The sequence below is a fragment of the Lepidochelys olivacea genome, assembly GCF_965140295.1.
Source record: "Lepidochelys olivacea isolate rLepOli2 genome assembly, chromosome: 2".
Taxonomy (NCBI): Eukaryota; Metazoa; Chordata; order Testudines; family Cheloniidae; genus Lepidochelys; species Lepidochelys olivacea.
Window position 1 is genome coordinate 228,244,917 of NC_140412.1, and position 17,528 is coordinate 228,262,444.

At 38.6% G+C, this 17,528-nt stretch overlaps 1 protein-coding gene across 6 annotated transcripts in view; it reads right to left on the reverse strand.

The window, feature by feature from the left end:
- The window catches only part of ADAM22 (ADAM metallopeptidase domain 22), a 193,756-nt gene that overhangs the window by 9,483 nt on the left and 166,745 nt on the right, over nucleotides 1-17,528 (reverse strand). For 2 of the 6 annotated variants that reach the window (XM_084621591.1, XM_084621590.1), the window contains 3 exons: nucleotides 12,908-13,008; nucleotides 9,326-9,392; nucleotides 3,142-3,228 (listed from right to left, as the gene is read on the reverse strand). In XM_084621591.1, coding sequence (XP_084477717.1) covers nucleotides 3,142-3,228; nucleotides 9,326-9,392; nucleotides 12,908-13,008 — 255 coding nt within the window. Of the gene's footprint in view, nucleotides 1-3,141; nucleotides 3,229-9,325; nucleotides 9,393-12,907; nucleotides 13,009-17,378; nucleotides 17,487-17,528 lie in introns of all 6 variants that reach the window. The other 4 variants (XM_084621593.1, XM_084621592.1, XM_084621588.1 and 1 more) reach the window with 3 other exon arrangements.

Consider the following 17,528-nt stretch of genomic DNA (forward strand, 5'->3'; position numbering starts at 1 on the left):
TCTGCTCGCTATGCCCCTACTTATACATCCCAAAATGCCATTGGCCTTCTTGGCAACAAGGGCACACAGTTAACTCATATCCAGCTTCTCATCCACTGTAACCCCTGGGTCCTTTTCTGCAGAACTGCTGCCGAGCCATTCGGTCCCTAGTCTGTAGCGGTGCATGGGATTCTTCCATCCTAAGTGCAGGACTCTGCACTTGTCCTTGTTGAACCTCATCAGATTTCTTTTGGCCCAATCCTCCAATTTGTCTAGGTCCCTGTGTATCCTATCCCTACCCTCCAGCGTATCTACCACTCCTCCCAGTTTAGTGTCATCTGCAAACTTGCTGAGGGTGCAATCCACACCATCCTCCAGATCATTTATGAAGATATTGAACAAAACCGGCCCCAGGACCAACCCCTGTGGCACTCCACTTGATACCTGCTGCCAACTAAATATGGAGCCATTGATCACTACCCGTTGAGCCCGACAATCTGGCCATTTTTCTATCCACCTTACAGTCCATTCATCCAGCCCATACTTCTTTAACTTGCTGGCAAGAATACTTTGGGAGACCATATCAAAATCTTTGCTAAAGTCAAGGAATCCACCACTTTCCCCTCATCCACAGAGCCAGTTATCTCATCATAGAAGGCAATTAGGTTAGCCAGGCATGACTTGCCCTTGGTGAATCCATGCTGACAGTTTCTGATCACTTTCCTCTCCTCTTGGATTCTTGGATCATGGTTTCTAAAGCCAAGCATAAGATGGCGTTTTTCTTGAAACCACTTGAGTTATAAAATAGGCCCTTGAAACAATTAATTCATTAGTGTTTTTTCCCCCAAGCCTACACTTTATACTATAAGCCACTATCTTTGGTAATTTTTCTGAAGTTTTGCACGGTTATTTTGTTCAAAAATTTCTTTTAAAATATTGTATATTTAAGAGCTTAGAAAGCTGCTGTGTGATTTTTAAACAAAGTATCCTTAGTAGTAATAATGTCTTTCTTGTGTCTGAGAAGAAGCACCAGTTTAACTAAAATAGTTTATTACAATTGATTTAGTGAAGTGTTGCAAATTGCTATGTGGGTTTAAACTTAAGTCAATTTCAACCAGTTTCCCAGTTAAGCTAAATCAATATAAGTAGATACAAAAACCAAAGGAAATGCCCATGCAGGGGGTTGCACAGTTTAACTAAACTGATTTAAATAAAGTATGTTAGTTAAACTGTGCAATTTTTGTGTTTCATCAATGCCTTGGTCTGCTGAAGTTGCAGGCTTCCACTACATTTTGATAAGTACACCAGTAGTCAGCATATTTCTGTTTCTTCTAGATGGTTTCCTAAGGAATTTAATCTGGAGCTATTGCTGAACTGGAAAGTTGTGCAGAAAAGTGCTGTAACATTTAATGTGTACCTTTCTGCCAAAGCACTTCAGCAGTTCTTAAAATTATATAACTAGTCCCTAACTCTTTAGGGGGTGGGGGAAAAGGTGTGAAAGAGCATATTCCTAGACAGATTGTCCTCAGATACACACATTCAATTCCAAGAGACTTCAGGTATTTGAAGCCAAATTTTGGCTCAGGGATTAACTTAATCTAAATCATTACAGTTTGAAGCTACAGTAATTATGAGATAAAAGTTCTAATGCTACTAAATTGCTAAGAGCATCCAGTTCTTTTTTTAATGAAAAGATATGCAGTAGGGTACTTCAGATGGATCTTTTGCCTCTACAAATATCTTTTTGCATTTTCAAAATGCAGCTGCTCTAAGTAACATGTAGATGATGTAATGGAAATAATTCACAGCTATCATTTAAAATACTAAAAGTATAATTGTGGGATTCTGAGTTCACCTGCCTTTTTTAAAAGTTTCTGTATTCATTTTTGGTGGATGGGGTATTCACTGAACACTTCATTTCTAACGCACTGCAGAGATCCAATCATGTTAACAGCACATGATATGGCTCACAAACAAGAACGGCTCTTTCCAAAGCACTGTGGGATTAGCAAATTAAATGTCTTCTCACATTTCCACAGATTGTGTCTGCTTCATTCTTTTATACTGTGCTGTTGAAAACTAGGAGCTAGTTCTCAAATACAGAGAGAGGTTTGGGGCCTGATTATCAGTTTTACTACAGTCCCTTTATGCCACTGTTTGTACAAAGGAAGCAGAAATGTGCCCCTCATAATACCTCCTGTGCAAGGGGACTCCTTGGTTTATAGAACTGGTGTAAGCACCCTGACCTTGCTTCCAGGCCCCAGAATAGTGGGTGTTTTGGGGCGGGCAAGTGTTTTGGGGTGGGCTAGGGGATAGGGCATATTTTCTACTTCCTGGAGCCTACAGGGGCCATAGGAAGCAGAGCATAAGTTAAAGCAACCATATGGCTCCTCCATATACTAGACAAAACAGTGGCTTAAAGCTATCTTTGCCCCTAACCTGGGAATGGGGGAAACTGAGAATTGTATGAAGAATCAAAGTTTCATTATTCAGGTGCAAGATGGAGGCTGACTTAGTTTTTCTGTTTACTTGGCACTAAATTCACAATTTTCTCTTTAAAAATAAGTATTTTCAGTAGAACCCTACACTCATTTGTACCAGATACACTAGGTAGTTAGATCTTCCCAGTGCAGAATGTAGTGTCATATTTCTCATTTTTAATTCTGGTCATGTTAATTATTTCATCCCCATTGTATTTTTAAGGTAAAATTCCATTACATTTTATTCTTTTTCTTTTCATTGAAGTTTAGTATGCACTATATAGACAGTGGGTAGAATAAATGTGTTTTGAGATCACTTGTTTCAGTAAATGAAATCCTATTTAGGTTAAAACTATTTTATTAGTGGTAAATACGTCTCATGCCCATAAAACACTACTTGGCATAAAATGAAGAGAAAGCTACTAAAAGCTATAGATGATGGTGGGAATGCATGCACTACAAACACCCCTTTCAATGGCTTCATTAAAACATTCAGAAAAACAACTGGAATTGCACATGAAGCCAAAAAAAGAAAAAAAAAGACACCAAAAGGCAGCAAATGAACAAGGGGCCCTTTGCACCTACAGTAACTTGTACTGATATATACAAGATAGGAATCCCAACATATTTATATATGCTGGAACAGCTCTTACAAATGATATAGAATTAATTTACAAAATACCTAAAGTATGGTCCTTCAGTGTTTTTATTCACATCTTCTACCCACTTAGCTACATTATATTCTCTTTTGAACCAGGGGTTTAAATACCTGCAGAAAGCAATGGAAGGAACAGAGAAGGCAGAAGAACAAGAAGAATAGAAAATCTGAGAACACACAGCACAAGCTCAGCAAGGATGTCTTCGTCCCCAAAATGCAAGTGAGTATGGCAAATAAATCAGTATGGATGTTGGGTGAGGAGTAGGCAATGTGTACAACTGCATGAGAAAATTTGAACTACAACAAGGCTCAAGTTCAATTAATCTGGAAATTGTTGAGGACACATTATTCATTTAATTTCCTAAGGGTGAAATTTACCTCTATGCAGAGGGCCAGGAATGATCACAAGGTAAATGTACCTCTTACGTCCTCAAAGTAGTGACATGATGAGATTTTGGCTCCTGTCCTGCAATTTACTCTCTGTGAGAGCAGGCGATCTACCCAGCTGGAATGAATTGCAGGAATGAGGCCTTAAGTGCTGCAGAGACTTTGGGCTGGCCCTCTGTACATGGATGAATTTCAACCTCACCATTTAAAATGCTCTTTTTGCCACCTCTGGTAATTTCTTTACACCTATATTGTGAACAAAAATTGGTTTTAATAATTTTGTGTGATCTGATAAAATTGCAAAGAGGGCTGCATAATTGATCTGATATTTTACCCTGTGAAACCTTGATTAGCAAAAGAACCATTTAAAAAAACCCATGTATGTGTTTAAGTTACACACAAACTATTGTTATTTTATTCCATGGTTAGCAGTAATATTACAACAGGTAAAGACAGTTGTTTTGTAACTAACTTCCCTTGCCCACCAATAGGAAGTTCACTTATTTGTACTGAAACCTTTCCTCTTCTCCCTTTGTAGTGTTAACAATAAAATGGGATCTAGACACTGCACAACTTGTTTGGTGCAATTTACATTCTGCATTTCTGGTATAACAATCACAATGGTGTAACAGTTATTTACATCACTGCATTTATATAATAGGGATCAACACAATCTGAAACAGTAAATGAAATGTAACAACAAAAATGCAAATATTCTTTTTTCAATTACTATAAATACCTTTGGGTCAGATCCCACAGCTCTTATTCATGTGAGCAGTCCACTGATCTCATGAGTGAACTGTTTCCTCAAGGGATTGATTTTACGAGAACAGGACAGGAAAGTTTTTCTTTTTCTTTTTTTGAAACCACAACGCAGTGTTCTACAATATTCCAAACCATGTCAAAGTCTAAAACCTGTCGCAGGTTGTTGTTTTAAAAAAACCTCCTTAGACCTCCTTTTTTTGTTCTGGAACGTCATCTCCCTGCCCCGCATAAGCACAGCCACAGCTTTCAAAAAGTATTCGCCCCCAGCCGCAGTTGCCTCCAACTTGTCTGTCTTAATTACAGACGAGTGAAATCAGTAGTGCTTTATGCTTTCCAACCTGGCTTCTTCGTCAAAAGTGGAAGTTTTAAGCTGTGGTGCAGCCACAGATGAAGTGCTAGCAAATCAACAGGCTGGCGCCGGTATCGTTTGGATCTGCTGTTACAGTTTTAGCTGCTGATGTAGCTATGGATTCCCTGGCGAGTCAGCCAGAGCTGCAGTCCTTTTAACCTGCACTTTTTATCTGAAGAGGTCTTTGGGTAACCATGAAACACTCCTGATCTATCTTTTTAAAGTAGAAAATAAAATGTAATGTGGCAACAAAGCATGCAGTTGTTATACAATAATGTTTGTGAGCTTCCGAGGCCCAGTTACATACAGATAACTTCCATTCCTTCCCACCAATCTGCATATAGACAGGTTTATATGATGTCACTGCAGACCACTGAATTATATCAGGAGAAAGCTCTCAGATTGATTTTTGTAGTCATCTGTGCATCAGTCATCATTGAAATCCAAAATTACTTTGAATGATAAATTCTTATTTGGAATAAATCTGTCATTAAATCTAAGCTAAAACTAGACCAATGGCTTGATCTGGCTTGTAGCGCAACATGCAATAATGCAGAAGACCCGGGTTCAAGAGTGATCTCACACCTCAGGCTGGCAAGGAGGAGGGCTGAGCTAGCGCTGCATCAGCAGGAGCACCTCCAAGCGGTCAAAAGTGTTTTGCCACAGTGAGACTACTGAATACTCGGGGGAAGGGACTTTTCATGGGATAAAAATGGCAGCCCAGAATGAAGGAACAGGTGAAACTGACCTGTGATCCCGATTCCCTGTATGGGGGTGGTGAGAACCCCCTTGGCTTATGCCTTGGGTTGGGATTTGGTGGGCGAGAGAAAGCCCAGGCTCAGATACATGGGTTGCCCTGCTGCAAAAACACAATATATAATAGAAAAATCTAAGCCAAATCATGTTTATATCAATTATAACAATGAGGAAGATGCACACTTAGATTAACAGAATTAACAAAGAGAACCAGTACTGCTAATTGGCAAAACACATCTTACTAGGACATGTTTTAACACATCTCCATTTTATTGTCAGGATATTCGGAAAGTCTGTATTAGCTTTCTTGAATAATACTCATTGATTTTAACAGAAAACTATTACTTTATCAGACCACACAATCAATTCTGTTGTAGAAACTTTGGAAGAACATGCTGGCCCTGTTAGTCAACATTTTCTCTGTATGGAGTGAACCACCTGACTTCATTAAATAAAAATTCCCAAGGGTTTTTTTGACTCATCTGGAAGCAATTAAAAACTGACAAAAATAGTTGTAAGTGTCTAGGTAGAGCTATGACATTTATCAGGAGCCTTACATCAACCAAGAAACAATCGGTTAGATTTCAAGGCACACACAAAATAATGCCTGGTATGTTTTTCAGGAATTGCATGAGATGCTTGCTATGTGCATCCCATAGTAATACTAATGAAAGCATATGGCTGAAACCCTACCCAATGCTTCAGAAATTCAGAGGAAACTAACAGTTTAATTTGTGGGCCAATTTCCAATCAGTTACGCAACTGTGCACACAAAACAGTGCACCTAATTAGTGCATGCAGTCACTGCAAATATATGCATAAATCAGGTATGTGTGTGTAAATGCACATCTGGTAGCTTCCTGTGCAAATGCTTGACTTCTGCACACATTCAGAGTATGGCACAAATCAGACTCATAATGGGTTAATTTACAGTGGATCTTGTTTACTTATTTGAGACAATAGTTTGGCACCTTATTATTTTCTTTTCACTGTGTGCACTATTCAGCTCCCAGATGTCACATAGGAAATATTCCAATCGCTATTATCCATTGTCTCAGGATATATTTTATTAAGGTTCTTCCACATTTATCTGAGAAGTTAATGAGGTGAATTTGTCTTGAAAATATTGCATGAACCCTAAGGCACCCTAAAAGCAGCTGGCATCATATTTTTGTTAAAACAAACAACAAATGTTTTGGTCACAGTAACAGATCATTCCTTGTCAGTTCTGTTCAAAATGTGATTTCATATTTCTAATTATACCCTATGTGTGACCCCCCCCCCATACAATTCTCTCCTCTCTTCACTGCAGAAGTGTTGCTTGGGAGGATCCAGTTTTGTAGCCTGTGAAACCTGCTCGCCTCATGGCTGATCTTCTTGCAGACCAGACTCTTGATAAGGAGTCTTTGCAATCACCAACCTCTCTCACCCATCCCCAAAGCAGACACCTTCAGGGGAAAGGGTGTCTTCCCAGCCCACGTAGTCTAGCAAGTATATTTCAGGAACACAGATGCTCTGTGCCACCCCCTTATAGGTTGCTGCTCTGCCCTCTGTAACAGAAGTCTGAGACTTACTTTTCAGCACCAGGTGCTGCCTCTGACTGTTACCATTTCTGCTTACACTATACTCAGCAGCAGGGAGGAAACGAGAGAATTAGATATGGCAGAAATTATAGGTCACATTAAAAAGAGAAAATGATACAGACCAAGACAGGTTTTTAAGTTACTGTGATCCTCGCTATTGATTCATTCTCATTTATTTATTTATCCCGAAGTTCTCAGGTATTTTAAATACACAAGCTAAGCATCACAGAACAGGGGAGAAGATGCTTTCTGCTCTTTAACCTTCACTAGAAATACAATTCTCTTCCCAGGTGATGGGTTAATGTTAGAGTAAAAAAGTTTATCTGTTCTCTATAGGCCAAATTCAGCCCTGGTTAAGCAGACACAGCACCATTGACTGTAACAGAGTTATGCCAGGCCTGAATTTGGTGCTATGTTTTTAAGCCTTGTCTTCAGAAATAAAAGTCAAAAAATGAAAGAGAGCACAAAACAAGTTTCGAAAGAAGAACTTGCAATCTCATCTGCACTCTGAGCAGGTTAGTCAACCAGGCTAATTTGCTCTTATCAAATTGTCTCATGCAAAGGAAGAAAACCAAACAATCAACATTCCAATAAGAGTTTATCAGCATTAAGACCAAGGGGACAGGGATGCTGCAGTCACTTGAAAGTTAAACTCCTCCAAGGGATTTAAGAATAATGTTACTGGTTTTGTACTGCCATTTTTAACCATGCAATGTTGTAGCTATTAAATGTCTCAAACTATTAATGTTTGTAATCTGTAGCAAAGACTCATCTATGTGAACCTTTGGAAACTATGTATGCAACAAATGTATATTGAACTTGGAATACTCAAGTTTTGGAACAAACTCAAAATCCTTTAGCTGAAAAAGGCCAGGCCCACAGAAAATCTAGTAGTATCATCGGCAATACCAGGCGGTACTCAATACCTGGAGGGCCGATGAGAAGCACAGTCAGGAAAGTTACTGAAATACTTTCCTCATGGATTGTATTTTCTAAATGGACAACCTACCTAATTCTCAATTACTGAGGGACAATCTCCACTCATTGATATATTTTGCTTTCCACAACCAAATCTCTGTATAACTTCTCAAGAGTGATGTACCCGAGTATTCGGATTCTAATATCTAAACTGTATTGTTAAATCTATTCACCTACATTTGGGTTATTGCTGATTATGTACTCTGTGTATCATATGACTTTTAAAAACAAACTTTGTATTTGTGGATAATCTAAGCACTATACCCAGATGTACAGATACTCTTTTCTCAACCTATGTATTATATAATTTTTTTAACATTAGCTTTGATAACATTTTTTAATCTATTAGCTTCCAGCAGGACTGGTATCAAACTCTTCTGCCAGTATGGGAGATACATTAGTACTGATGACACGGGGAGAGGGAATAATCATTTCTGTCAGGGCAGAGAATTATAAATTCTTAAATGGCACAGTAATGACAAAGGAAGCCTAATGGAAAATGTTTGACAAGCCTAGAGGTTACGGTTCCACCTATTCACCATCCTTTCAGATAAGGGGTCTAACTAAGTAGACACAGATAATATGGAGTATTTCTCACAAGAAGAATAGCAAATATGGGCCTATTCAATAAATTAAAAAAAAACAAAGAAGGCAAGAAAGCAAATCTAATAATTCTGTAACTGACTATGTGAAGCTTGTACATGTATGACAGTTTTACAAATGAGCTCAATTCTTATTTGTTTAAATTAATACATACATGCCCATTTCTTTATTTTTCCCTTACTGGATCAGATCGAAAGCCTATTGAAGTCAATGAAAAGACTTACACTGACCTCAGTGGGCATTGTATCAAAGATTGTGCATGGACAGTCTCATTATGTTCTGATCCCAGTGGTTTGAGAAGATATTCCGGGTCAAACATGATGGCTTAGAGCACTAAACTGTAAATGTGTCCTCAAAGCACAGTTAGGTTCTTTTCCTAAAACCTCTGGGTGGGGACTCAGAGATAGGAAAGTGTGTCCCCAGGAGGACCAGTGTCCTCTGAAGTGGTTCCATCTGGGGTGAGGGCAAAGGAAGGAAAATATGTTATCTGAAATTCACTACTTGAACAGGACACACTCAACAATGGCAGTTTACAGTAGACAAAAGCCTGTCACCCCCGGTGGGGTTTACTATAGGTCTGACTGCGAAGAAGAAAAGTAATAATTAATTGTTTTTTAAAAAGTAAAAAGAGATAAAAAACACCTTTGTTAAACCATTTACCAGTCAGTACTTTGAGTGAGCCACAGGGGACATCTGTAGTTTCTACTTTAAAATGCTCAATGTAAATGAAAGTAGCATTAGTTTGTAAGCTGTTCTTTTCTGCTTTGCTGTTAAAGGGTCGACTTACTCAGTTGAATTAGACCGTGGCCTATATTTTTTGCCTCTGATTTTCTTTCTGTTTCCTCCTATATTACCTGAAAGAGATCAGAGAATAAAGGCAGACCAAATAATATCTTGATATGTACATGTACAGCATTCTAAAAATGTTTATAATTCATGTTCGTTACCTCCCTGCCAAACTAGTGGTATTGCCAGCTTCAGCCATTCAAAAATCAAGAGTCAGGCCTCCCCAAAAAGCCATGAGCTTTTATTTGCCATCCGGTTTCTGAGCCTTTAGGGTGCATTTGGGTCACATTTTCAAACTTTTCTCTGCAACCATGAGAGGTAGAAACTTACATTTTAAAATATAAAAGCTGAAATTCTCACCCAGTTAGAACCTGCCAGAGCTGGGGCTCTAAGGTAAACACTAAATATTGTGAAACTCACAATACAATCATAAGGGTTGGAATCACTAAGCACCTCATGGTTGATTTCTCCACATTTTTCATGTCCTCTCACGTTGGTGTTAGAACAATGGGTGAAACCAAGGTGATGTAAGTTCTATGTAATTAAACATCCCACTAACAGCTTTGTGTGCTAGTGATCTCTTCCTAAAATATTTAATATATTTAGAAAAAATATCCAATACACGAGCTAAAAGGGACCCTGTCAACTTGAATCTTCTGAAGTTGACTCAAAACAATACAGTTTGCTAACAGACACACATTACTCATAGTGCCAATTTTTAAAAAAATTCCTTTAAGAAAAAATTGTTCGGGGCTTTTCTACTCCTCTTGCCTGTTGGAAGGGTCTTTTAAGTGAGCCTACGACCCCATAGTTTCATTTTCGGCTCTACTGCTGGTAAACACCGACTATTGCAGGGCTTGTAAAAAGGCATGCACCATCAACAACACAGCACAATTGGCTATGCACAAAATGCTGCTGCAACAAATACACTGAAAACAAAATGAGTAAAATGCCCCAGTCTCTTTCAATTGTATTAATCTTAGTAGATACAGGTAGCAATAACAGGTAAAACATTGTGAGAGAATTGTGCATTTCAAGTTACCGGTGTCCTTTTAATGCCCAACCCTGTGAGGGACTGAGCACCAAATGCAGTGGGCTAACATCAGTGGGAGTCGAGGATGCTCTGTACCTCACTAAAGGTAGTCAGCTCTGCACAGGATTGGGCCCCTTAAAAATTAAAACAGGATCATTGAGAGACGGATTCTCCACCACTTTGCATGAACTCAGCAGCAGTGGAGAGGAGAGGCCACAGGGAAACAATTCCTGCTCCCTGATCCTGCACCAATGACCCAATGAGAAAGCAACTTTAACTCATGAGGTCTCTCCCTTCCCCACCTTCCCCTTACACTAGGGTAAGGAGGTGGCTGGTACTGGAGCCAGCTCTGTGCCACCAGAGAACCCCCCTGTACTGACTATTTCTGGCCAACCGAATTCCTCTTTGCATCTTTTGACTGGTACATAGAGGACCAGAGAATCTGGCATGCATGTGCACATGCAGACCTGCATATAAAAATTGGGCATTCTGAATATATGAATTGTCAGACTGGACTTCCTCCTAGAAACTATTACGAATGGAAGGCTGCATGGAACGATAAAGATAATTTCCATATATTTGGTCTTGAATTTAACCTATAACCTCAATATCATCAGGCATTAACAACCTTGACCTCCACTGTGAAAAAATATACACATCTAAATGTACTGGTACACATTTTTAGCATAGTTGCTAAAACTGTATTAAATTTACAAAGACAAACCACGGATCCAGTATTGTTGCCCATACACTGGTAAAACTCCCAGTGTAGCTGGTGGGAATTTTGCCGGAGGGGCTGCAGGATGAGGCCTTACATTGGCAGAAGCCTTTAATTTCTAAAATTTAACTGATTTACATTTAACATAGTTGTTCTCAGATGAGTGGCATCATCTGGGCAAGACTGTTATTTTACAGTCTTCCATGCATATGGGGAAGTGTGTACTTGTGCTCTCCCCAAGAGAAGACTAAGAAGTAGACTGTGCCTTCCAGTTTCCTCCTGCTCTGGGTGGTGTATGTAGAGGAGAAAGGTAGCTTGTGCCAGCCCTAAACTTGATGCAGTCTATGTTTCCAAGCACAGCTGCACTGGCTGGAACGTTTGGCCGTGAAACTTCGCCCACGCGCAGGGAGAGAAATTGTGGTATGGATAGCCAACACAGGAGCAGTTGGGACAAGCCACAATCTGGATTTTAGTAATAATCTAATTCAATAGAATTTAGCCTTGGTGATCAGTGACTGGAATGATCATTTGTCTAAAAAACTTAAGGCCAGGTTTTCAAAGGTAGTTAGCACTTAAAGATGCAGATTGGTGCCTAGTAGGATTTTCAAAAGCACCTAATCACTGAAGTCAATGGGGGTTAGGTACCTAACCTGCTTAGGCACTTTTGAAAATCCCCCAGGTGACTGCCTGCATCTTTAGATGCCTAAATACCTTTAACATCTGGCCCTCAGAGCCTTATTTCCAAAATTTAGCATTTCCTGTTTTGATATGTTTGACCCTGTTTGCAATGATCAGCTGATTTCAAGCAACAGGGATAAACCTCCAAGGAATTTAGTTCCTTGTTAAACTCTTAAATATACATCTCTTAATCTCTGCCTTTGAAAAGCTGCAGTGGGGCCATTCTGATGCTCTTGTGGGCAATTCAATTAGAGGGTTAAAATTCTTAATTTTTCATATAAAAAGAAAATTGGGAGATGTTTTTCTTCTCTGATATTTATTTTTTTTCATCCAATGTATCACCCCCAGGTATTCTCAAAGATATACCTTTCCAAGGCAAAGTGGCTACAGCCAATGGAGTGGCATGCTTTACAACATATCAAGCCATAGAATCTCGCCCATTCTCCTCAAGTGGCACAAAGGAAGCAGAACTATCTGTATCTTCCCAACTGACTCAGGCCCAGTGCATCTGCATCCTAGGCCTTCCCCACCCCCAGACTCTGAGTGGGCATGAGTAAAGATGGGTAGGGGATGTGGTTGAAGCATGTTGTGCTCAGATAATAACTTGCTTGTGGGCAGGTCCTAGGGATCATTACCAGCTACTAAAGTTTAGAGTATCCCTGAAGCTGCTCTAAACTCTGCAGGAGCTGTGGCCAGCATAAAACCAGCAAGAGACTTGGAGAGCTGTAAATGGCTCACTTGTGGTTCCCCACTGTAGGCACAGCAGAGAATTTGGGCCATTATATCTGTATTAGGGTTCCTCTTAATTGAATATATGCTGCATATATGTTTCAGGTTTGCACTCAAAGGACTGTTTGAAAGTAACAGTTGAATAGTACTGTCTAAAATTGTATTTAAAATTGCAGTTTGGCCCATTGCCACAGACCTGGAATAATTCACCTCTTGGAGTCGAAGGGTCCAGAGCTCCTGCTGTTAGTGATACAGCAAAATGTACTAGTATGTTGTGCTGTTAAATCCAACTCCCAGGTTAAGAACAAAATGTACACAATTTTAGGGAGTCATGTTCCTGTCCATAGAACAATTAAATTGTCAGCATATTGGTAGTGACACCCAGGTGGGTTCTTTCTGTAATCAGCATAAAAGTTCTCCCTTACCTTGCCATGAGTTACTTCTAGGTCTCCCATTTTCACAGATGTCTGAAATATGCTTTGTGTCTGGGATCCTTTCACTCCATGAATGAGATAATCCATTTGACCTGGAATAGGAAGGCTCATCAGTGACTGTTGTTAGGTTACCTTCTCATAATTATATATTGGTTTGATGAGTTAGAAACATTCACAGTTCCAGGGTTGGGTCACAAAACAAAGCCCGAAGGTCTGTCTGCACCAACAGAGTGCACTGGTTTATGGTAAAGCGCTGCAGCTAAGTTTTGCTAGTACTGGCCATTCCTGCAGTGGTTCAGTGTGTCCACATTCACTAGCCTGGGTTCTGTAAACTGGTTCAGGGTGACCACTCATAGCACTTCATCCAACTGTTGCTATCCCAGTGCACTGCAAGCTTCCTAAGGCTTCTTTCTAGCTATCTGTTCCTAGCTGTAGCATGCCCTTCCCCCCCTCCCCAATCATTGATTCCATCCTGACTGAGGAATGCATGCTAAGGCCTCACACAACTGGAGGGAAACATGATGATGGAAGGTGGTTGGGAGGATTCCCCATTACATTTCTTCTCCTACCTCTAGCCCTGGAAGCCCAGGATGATCATGATGAGCACCAACGGACCTAGGTGGGGGTGCTCTAGGAGCTAAAGAGCTCATTCTCAGCTGAATAAACGGGCATGGGTTAGGGCTGTCGATTAATCGCAGTTAACTCGTGCAATTAACTAAAAAAAATTAATCTCAATTATAAAGTTAAATCACAGTTTTAATTGCACTGTTAAACAATAGAATACCAATTGAAATTTATTAAATATTTTGGATGTTTTTCTACTTTTTCAAATATATTGATTTCAATAACAGCAGAGAATACAAAGTGTATATTATTTTTGATTACAAATGTTTGCACTGTAAAAATGATAAACAAAAAATAGTATTTTTCAATTCACCTCATACAAGTGCTGTAGTGTAATTTCTTTGCCTTAAAAGTGCAACCTACAAATGTAGATTTTTTTTTTGTTACATAACTGTTTTGTTTTTGAGTGCAATGTAAAACTTCAGAGCCTACAAGTCCACTCAGTCCTAATTCTTGTTCAGCCAATCGCTCAAACAAACAAGTCTGTTTACATTTACAGGAGATAATGCTGCCCTCTTATTTACAATGTCACCGGAAAGTGAGAACTGGCATTTGCATCGCACTTTTGTAGCCGGCATTGCAAGGTATTTACATGCCACATATACTAAACATTCATATGCTCTCACTTTCAGGTGATATTGTAAACAAGAAGCAAGCAGCATTATCTCCTGCAAATGTAAACAAGTTTGTTTGTCTGGGCGATTGGCTGAACAAGTAGGACTGAGTGGACTTGCAGGCACTAAAATTTTACATCGTTTCATTTTTGAATGCAGGTTTTTTTGTACATAAATCTACATTTGTAAGTTCAACTTTCATGATAAAGAGTTTGCAATACAGTACTTATATTAGGTGAATTGAAAAATATGATTTATTTTGTGCAAATATTTGTAATAAAAAACAAATATAAAGCAAGCACTGTACACTTTGTATTCTGAGTTATAAATGAATTCAATATATTTGAAAATGTAGAAAACATCTAAAATATTTAAATAAATGGTATTGTATTATTATTTAACAGTGTGATTAATCGCATGATTAATTGTGATTATTTTTTTAATCACTTGACAGCCCTAATACGGATATCTTATTCTTTTTGTGAGCTGGAGATTGCAGTGTGGTCTATATACTCAGAACCTATATGATGAACTAATGTATTTCTTTCTTCTCATGTTTTCCTCTACGATCCAGATATGTGTTTGCTGAGGGCCAGTATCTACAGGGAGAAGATCCTTATAGAAGACTCCCTGCAACACAGCTAGTTCTGCTTCCCACTTCCTTTGCCACATGTGGCGGTGGCAACCCAGGATGATTGTTAGGTCTACAAGAGGGGATGGAAGTAGACAAGTGGTACCTGGAGACTCATGGCAAGGTAAAACAGAGATTGTTTGTTTATTTACTTGGGAGAAGCTCAAGTGTATTTGTATATTTTAACTGTATATCTGAATATACTAATGTTCTTCCACCTCTTTTCTCCTTTGGAGGACAAGAATCTGATGGAGACTGCTTAGGTAGTTCCCAGGAGCTCGGGTCACTCACAGGTCACCCTAAGCTATTTATTTATTTATCACACAGATATTTATGGATTCAAGCATATTTCCAGGATTAAATATCTTAAAACTGATACATTCTTGGATAATTTTTCTCCTACTAGTTTCTTTTACAAGTGCGACGGGTGGCCCCCACTTTTTACTGTGCTTTGAGTTCACTGTTTTATACTGGAGTGTTATTATAAAGTTAGCTGTTAATATTTTAATGACATGCTGAATTCTCTTCAACTAACCGTTCATAGTGTTTTCCAGCATCAATGAGACCAAATGAGTAAAGCCTCGGCTGCTCTTTGGTCTGCCCAGAGATGTGGGTATTTGTGGACAGAGTGTCCTGAAGGCAATTTGCCTGATAGGTGGGTATAACATCATGGGGACTGAACTGAAAGGATCAGTTAATACTGGGATTGTTTCAATGCCTTGTTTTCTGTCCACATTAGTAGTATGAAAGAGGCATTACCCAAACTTGCTCAACAGTGGTGCAACAGTACCTGAACTGTTGAAGTAACAACATTCAATTTCTCTGGCATAAACAGACCTTAGCATTGTACAGTAAATAATAAACAAGTGAAAGCAACATGAAAGAAATGGAAGTCTGAGACGAAACAAAGGCATATAATGAAGAGAAGAGTTACATAATGTTCAGTTAAAAAAGTTAAACCATTTTTTCTTAACTGGAATGCAAACCTGCTCCACTGCTGAATACAAGACCTATGGAATCTTGCTTTCCCAGGATTTGGTTAGAACCGAGAAACGATTTTGCAACTGAAGACGTTGCATCATTTTAAGATTAACTTTCACTCCCTGGAAGTAAATTATTTATCCCCCCACAAAAATAAAAGCTTTAGCCAAAAAGGGGAGTGTGGTTAGTTAATTACATCTCAAGTACTGTTCCCTTGAAGGATACATTTGTCTTAGTCATGGATTTAAATGGGATACTTTCAAGGAAATGGAATGTGAGGCCTATATAGTATATACAGTTTCACATACTTGCTATGTTCAGCAACTTTAAATGGGCTTTAAAAATTTAAAAAACTTTAAAAATTGAGTGAATTTTATCAATTGCTCATTTATAAATTATCCAAAGGGAGAAGAAATAGGAAGTTTAAAAAAATATTCAGTTCTCCTATGAGAAGGACTGTATTCCTATTACACACTGCTCCTTGTAAATCATTTTGAAGTGCCAGTTAAACAGGAGTTTCATAATTAAAGTATCTGATTGCAAAATGATGGCAGAGCATGGTGAATTTATCAACCACTAATGTACTATGAACATTTTGCAATGAATTTGTCATTTTAAAATGACGTTGATGTCTTTTCTAAGCTATTGGTGCCACAACATACTAGCAAACTCTAAACAAATTAATAATGTATCTTTTTGGATTAGTACTTAACAATGGTACAATCTACTGCTCTAAGGGACTAAGAATAGTCAGCACAAGGTACCCGTGTTTGCAAGATCAAGTCCTAGATTAACACTTGATTGACAGGTTTCAGAGTAACAGCCGTGTTAGTCTGTATTCGCAAAAAGAAAAGGAGGACTTGTGGCACCTTAGAGACTAACCAATTTATTTGAGCATGAGCTTTCGTGAGATGCATCTGATGAAGTGAGCTGTAGCTCACAAGGGCTCATGCTCAAATAAATTGGTTAGTCTCTAAGGTGCCACAAGTCCTCCTTTTCTTTTTACTTGATTGAAAGTTTAGTATATTAGTCTAGAAATAACATTTATATAAACTGTGAGCACCACACTCATTTCTGCAAGTCAGCAAGAATAAAAATATGTTTCACTACGTCTAGGTCTACTACAACTACAAGGAGTTACCAATGACATTTACAAATAAGGATACAAAAATAACATTCATATTAACTAGTTTATTTTTATAACTCTTATTGAAACATGACAGTATCTCTTTTCTTTGATTACGTGAACATGATATAAAATTCACAGGATTTTTTATTTATTGTTTTGTTTTTGAACCTGCCAAGAACACTATAGTCTTCTTGGAAAGCAATTTCCAAGCAGAGAGAGATGCTGAAAATTAGATTATACAAACCTTGGACAGCAATGTAAATTATACTTATTCTCCTTTGATTTTTAATAATCAACAGTTTGGGGCACTTTATGTAGGGGTGACAAAAAATCAGTAATCAAAGAATAAAAGATGCCATTTTTAACATTCCACAAAGAAAGAAGAAGGACTCAAACCTGCTGCAAAACAATGAAATGTTCTGACTAATGGAATAATGTGTGATGGAACAGGTAGAAATCTGAAAATGCGACAGAAAAGCAGACCTCTTCTTAGAACTAGATGCTGAATTTGTGCTGACTCCAGGAGGCATGTCGCTATAAAAAGAGTCGGCCTCTCCAGGCTTTTTTACATAATCTCCCTGTGGTATTTGTCTAAAGCATAATAAACATTTTAAAGTTAGAAAACAAGACATG